The sequence below is a fragment of the Nematolebias whitei genome, chromosome 20 (genome assembly GCF_014905685.2).
Source record: "Nematolebias whitei isolate Nwh7 chromosome 20, NemWhi1, whole genome shotgun sequence".
Lineage (NCBI taxonomy): Eukaryota > Metazoa > Chordata > Actinopteri > Cyprinodontiformes > Rivulidae > Nematolebias > Nematolebias whitei.
In genome coordinates, this window is record NC_056517.1 from 1,006,305 (window position 1) to 1,011,809 (window position 5,505).

A 5,505-nucleotide genomic window follows, 5' to 3' on the forward strand; every position below is an offset into this window, starting at 1 on the left:
CTCTCATCGCTTGTATCTTTATATTTAACAGACAGACATGTTGTGATATTTTGATACATTTTTTATGCAATCTAAGGACTTTAAAGGGTTTTATTGTTGTTTTGTTTGTTTTTTATATTTGTTTGTTTTAAACTTCATTTTAGTCCAGTACCAGATCTTTTTCAGAAGATTGTTTGTTTGTTAAACTGTTATAAATCTATAAATCATTCAGGCATTAAAAAAGTCTATGTATGAGATGAAGTTGTATTAAATTGTAGTGAACTAGACCTCCGACAACAATCTGTCTCTGAGGACCTTCACGGGACAGGAACTGTTATTTCATTGATTTGAATCCAGAAATACAAATTATCTCATCAAGAGACTAATTGTATCCTGAATTAATCAACTGAAAGAACACTCTCTTTTTATATTATCATTACTATTTTAGAATATCTTGATAATCAAAAAGGGTGTTTAGTTCATACCATTTCTAAATGTTGAAGTGAACCACTAAGTTTAAATCAACTGTGAAACAGTATTAATGATTTTTAAACCTCATTATAAATTAGAAATCAAGTTAAATGTCTATTTATAAAGTAATTATGCATTTTGATGTTCTGTCTGAATGAGGAGTAGTGATGTCGGTCGAAAGTCAGAGACAGACAGAGACAAGTTATTAGAACGAAGTGTCTTGTTTTTAAACCTAGCAGACGGTAAATAAGAAGCTGGCATCTGCGTTTGTCTCACTTCGCCATAACATTCCCCTGTCTGTACTAAACGATCCTAAACATTCCTGCTGTCTTTTTGACTCCTAATAACCCTCTGACATCACTGAAACACCGCCCCTGTTGGTTGTTTCAACCAGTCAGGAAGTACCAAGTGACCGGAAGTGAGTACTCTTTAAAAGTCAACACTTCCTGGAACTATTCAATCTTTTTGGGTCTTTCACCAGAGTCTTCCACTTCTGAGTGGAACTTCGGACTCAGTCTTCTTCAGTCTTCCTGGAGTCTTCCTGAGAGTTCCTAAGGAACTTTCAGATTTAATCAATAGTTGATGGATTTGACCATGAGACGAAGGTTCGTCCATCCCAGCTGGAGTCACAGCACCTCGCTGTGAACTCACCCGGGCGTAACGCCCTACAACTTCGAAGGAAGCTTGTTCTGTTGAACGGAGTAAACCACACGACTTCTGACGATGACCAGCCACCCTGACCGGAGACGCTGTAAAGGTAGCGTGCATAGGGACATCTATACTGGAGCTGATCCATCATCTGCAAAGGTAAAGAGACGTCACGAGTCGTCACGCACCGAGTGTACCGGGGGTTTGAGCTGGTGTTGAAAGAAGCGTGCTAATTCTGGTCAACAAACATACATCTTTCCTTAATCCATCTTCCTTTTAAACTTCTCCATTCCTTCCCTTAAACTTTTCTATTTTGCCAGTAATCTAGATGCCTCCATCAGTGATGTTCTGTTGTCTTGTTAGTAAAGCATGCCAAGTTTTTATTAATCAGAACCAGATCAGCAAATCAATGTGTACCTTATTTTGATGTTAAATTTTGATTCTGTTAAATAAATGACCGCATTTATTCTGATGGGTCAAAGAAAAATGGCGTCTCATGTCACTGATTAAACAATCCTCACAGTTATCTCGTCACAAAACAATAATTTAACTCGAAAAAGAAAGAATCCGTTGTAATTAAATAATTAATATTCTTTGTGCTTGAACTAGCTTTAATAATAATTAATTAGCAGTGAAGCTATAGCAAAGCTGTCCCTACATTCACTACAAAATTATGAAAATCTTAACAAAGAATCATCCATCGTCTTTACCCACTTATTCCTTTTCGGATTACTGGGGACACTGGTGCCCATGTCCAGCTGCACTGTGCGAGAGATGGGGGACAGTCTGGACAGGTCTCCAGTCCATCACAGAGACACATAGAGACAAACAACCATTCACTCTCTCACTCACACCTAGGGACAATTTAGAGTTACCAATCAGTCTAACATGCATGTTTTTGGTCTGTGGGAGGAAACTGGAGTACCCGGAGAAAACCCACACATGCACGGAGAGGACATGCAAACTCCACCCAGAAAGACCCCCCCCCAGCCAGGATTTGAACCAGAGAACTGCTCACTGAGAGGCAACAGCTCTACCAACTGCGCCACCGTGCTGCCCTTAACAAAGATCCAACTTTAAAATTGAATCTTTAGGCTCTTTGTTACCAGCATCCTGTTGTAAAGACACAATTTGTTCCCATTTCTTGAGTTGAATTTATGAAAATATACCAACAATAACTCAGTATCATAGTTTTAGCACCAACAATATGATTCCCAAATAGTTTCTTATTGGATATTCTGTCACTTTTATTAAAACAATTTTGTTTAAAAAACACAAAGATTCACAGAAACAGTTTGTAATTTTAAAGGCATGTTTTTTAGATGCTGTTTATGGATAGTTTTTAGTCCTGACAATAATTTGTTGTCCCCCTCTTGTCCAGTTGACTCATTTTTCAGCTTTCCCTGCACAATGTGCTGCCATGGTCAGGTGCATGTACTGAACTGAGAATGATTGTAAATGCAGTTAAAGATTAAGGGAAAACTTTTGGAAAACTTGGAGAACTATTGATCAAAGCCACTTTAAAAGATTACAAGAAAGTCTGGGTCTTTGGGAGTGAAATACAAAAAACAAATAGTGCTGTTTTAAAACTTTTGTGCTGCACTGTGCATTCTGAAATAAGGACTTATTTCTAACTATGCTTATTGGTTCTACTGCCTTTGTGCAGATATGTACATAAATTATGCTTTTCCTTGAATTTGTTTCTTTGTTTTAATTCACTGTCAATATATGCCTGACAGTCATTTTGTTCTGACATTTCCAGAGGAGATTTTCCACTCATACGTAGCCCACTGGTGGTCTCCTGATGGTGCCAGGTTAGCCTACGCCACCATCAACGACACGCTGGTGCCCAAAATGGAGCTGCCCATGTTTACAGGCTCACCCTACCCAACAGGAAAGGAGTACCCTTACCCTAAGGCATGCATATTGACTTTTAATATAAACTGCTTAAACTTTTAGGGAATTTAATTTGTATTGATCAAAAGAAATGAGCTAAAGTTAACAACTTCATTTTATTATAAATAAAAGTATCAATTATGAGACGTTTTAAGTTCTGTTTCCTTCTAATGTTCTGATGCTCTTCAGGCCGGTGAGGAAAACCCAGTTATCACGCTGTACGTCGTGAACCTTAACGGCCCTCTGCACACCATCGAGATGAGGAGACCTGAAGATCCCAGGATCGGGTGAGTCATGAAAAATGCACTTAGTCTCTGCTCAGTGAAACTACGTTTGTGGCATTTCCCAACCACAGATTTCCTCATGGTTCACTGAAATATTTAATTGCGTCAGTGATAAATGTTCTTAGTTTTTATAGTAGTTTGGTTTCCTACATGCAGTGCTCATTTACAGTCAAACCAGCCCTCACAACATGCAGTTATCTCCAACTGTGGGTTATATGTTTCTTTGTTTTCTAACTCGCTCTCATCAAGACGGACACATTTCCTTCCCTCTCCCGTCTCCCTCCTGCCCGTTTTCTTCTCTCTGTCTTGTGTATCAGAGCTTCTATTTACACATCTTCCAAATCGTAAATTACTGACATGGATCTGGTCAGCTAGACTTTCAAAGCAATTAATAAAATATTTTTAACCAGGCGACAGGGTCCTGGAGAACCCTCATGCCCCACTGAGACGGCAGGATACGTCATGGACAAGTTGATGTGCCTTTCTGTATCGATTGGATTTACGATAGCAGGGTTTCTGCTTTTTGGCACCATCCATGTTATTGGCTATTAAAGAGGATGGCGGCAGCAGTTCTGGCCATGGCAAAGCTGCTGACCTTATGTGAAGGTTTGTTTCGTGCTTCGAGCACTCTGACTCAGCTGATTATCAACTCAACTGCGGCTTATCTGAATCTGACTCCCCTGTTTGGCGCTGAAGCAGTCCAACTTATCAAATTCTCCTGGGATATGTGTAAACTAAGAAGGCTCTGCTCTATCCATCACCTGCTCAACACCCCACCTCCCCCCAAGAACTTCTCTAAACCCTTATCAGAGCTGTACTGGCTGACACCAACATCTAATCAGGACTATAGTGCTATCTGGAAGTGCTTCATGGACAAATTTCACCATCTTTTCATCAAATGCATATGTGATGTTTCAATAAATGAACAACAAAGTCCATGCTCAATTATCCATAAATGTGCTTGCTAGTAGAGGTTTTTTTTTTTTGGATGTCTTAAATCGTGTCCTGACAAGAACAATGTTTGAAGAGATCTTTTTTGCAATACCGCTATCCTTTTCTCATGGCCTTTCCCCTTTTCTATCTAAAGAATAAGGGCCATGCTGTTAGGAGCAGCAGCAAGGTGCACTCCGTCCATCTTTCAAATGACTGTACGGACATAATCTCGCTGTATTCGGTGCAATAATAATAAAGCTTATTCTGATTCTGATCTGAGAACTGTCTGACTTTACAGATGGATCACACCCTAAAGCGCCATCAAACATTTTCAAACAAACCACAACATTACAACCATGCACCACAGCTGCTGTTAAGTACAGCATGTCTCTTGTCTGTACCAAACATGTAAGCCTTAGCAACATCAGTGACGTGCAGTCAGGGGAGGCAGTGCTGCACCTGTGGTCATGACAATAAAGTACTAGCATGATAAGAGAAAATACATTTGACCACTTGACTGTTCTATAAAACTGTTTTATAAAACTGTTTTATGAAACTGTTTTCTGAATTATTTCAACACTTCAATGGTCAAAATCACAGAATTTACGCACTGCCTGTTCAAACAAGGAAGAAATGCACTGGGTGAGGCAGTGTAGTGCTCTGGTTCACCTCTGGTGGCGCTGTGTCACATGCAACATATGAAGTAGGCGGTTGGAGCATGCCCATTGCTGTCTGTCTTTATATCGCCAATATATGTGTTTGATTACACATGTGCTACACATGCTGATGTTCTACAGTCTGTCTAATATATTGAATGAATGTGTGTGACATATTTCTTCTTTCTAATCAGTCATAGAAGCACGGTTAAAATACACAGGGTGGTGAGGCAGAAAGTACCTTTCTGCACTGATAGGGGGCAGTATTGCTCCTTAGGGACAGTGAAGTAGGTGCAGTCACTGTACGTTCTTCTGTTACGGAGAGGGGCGGGCGTGGAAGATCATATCTCAAAACTAAAGGATTTTTCTATACTCAGTTTTCAGTAGAAACCAGAGCTTAATATGAACCAGATCCTGCCGGAACAAAATCCGGGAGCTCTCTTTTTTTGACAGTGTGCTTCCAGTAACTGTTTGCTAGGATCCTGTAACTCTCGGGCTTACTAATAATAAAGTTATGAACCTATGACTGCCTTGAGTGAATAAAACTTATACTGAAAATGTAAACTTAAAATAATTACATGAGCACTAATTTTAAACACAACAGAATAGGATCTGCCTCCTCAAGTGAAGCATTTCCA

General features: G+C 39.6%; 1 protein-coding gene across 1 annotated transcript in view; it reads left to right on the forward strand.

Annotated features, from left to right (window-relative positions):
• dpp6a (dipeptidyl-peptidase 6a) overlaps window positions 1-5,505 on the forward strand; it is a 273,957-nt gene that overhangs the window by 248,402 nt on the left and 20,050 nt on the right. The window contains exons 12-13 of the mRNA XM_037694173.1: window positions 2,861-3,015; window positions 3,184-3,281. Coding sequence (XP_037550101.1) covers window positions 2,861-3,015; window positions 3,184-3,281 — 253 coding nt within the window. The remainder of the gene's footprint in view (window positions 1-2,860; window positions 3,016-3,183; window positions 3,282-5,505) is intronic.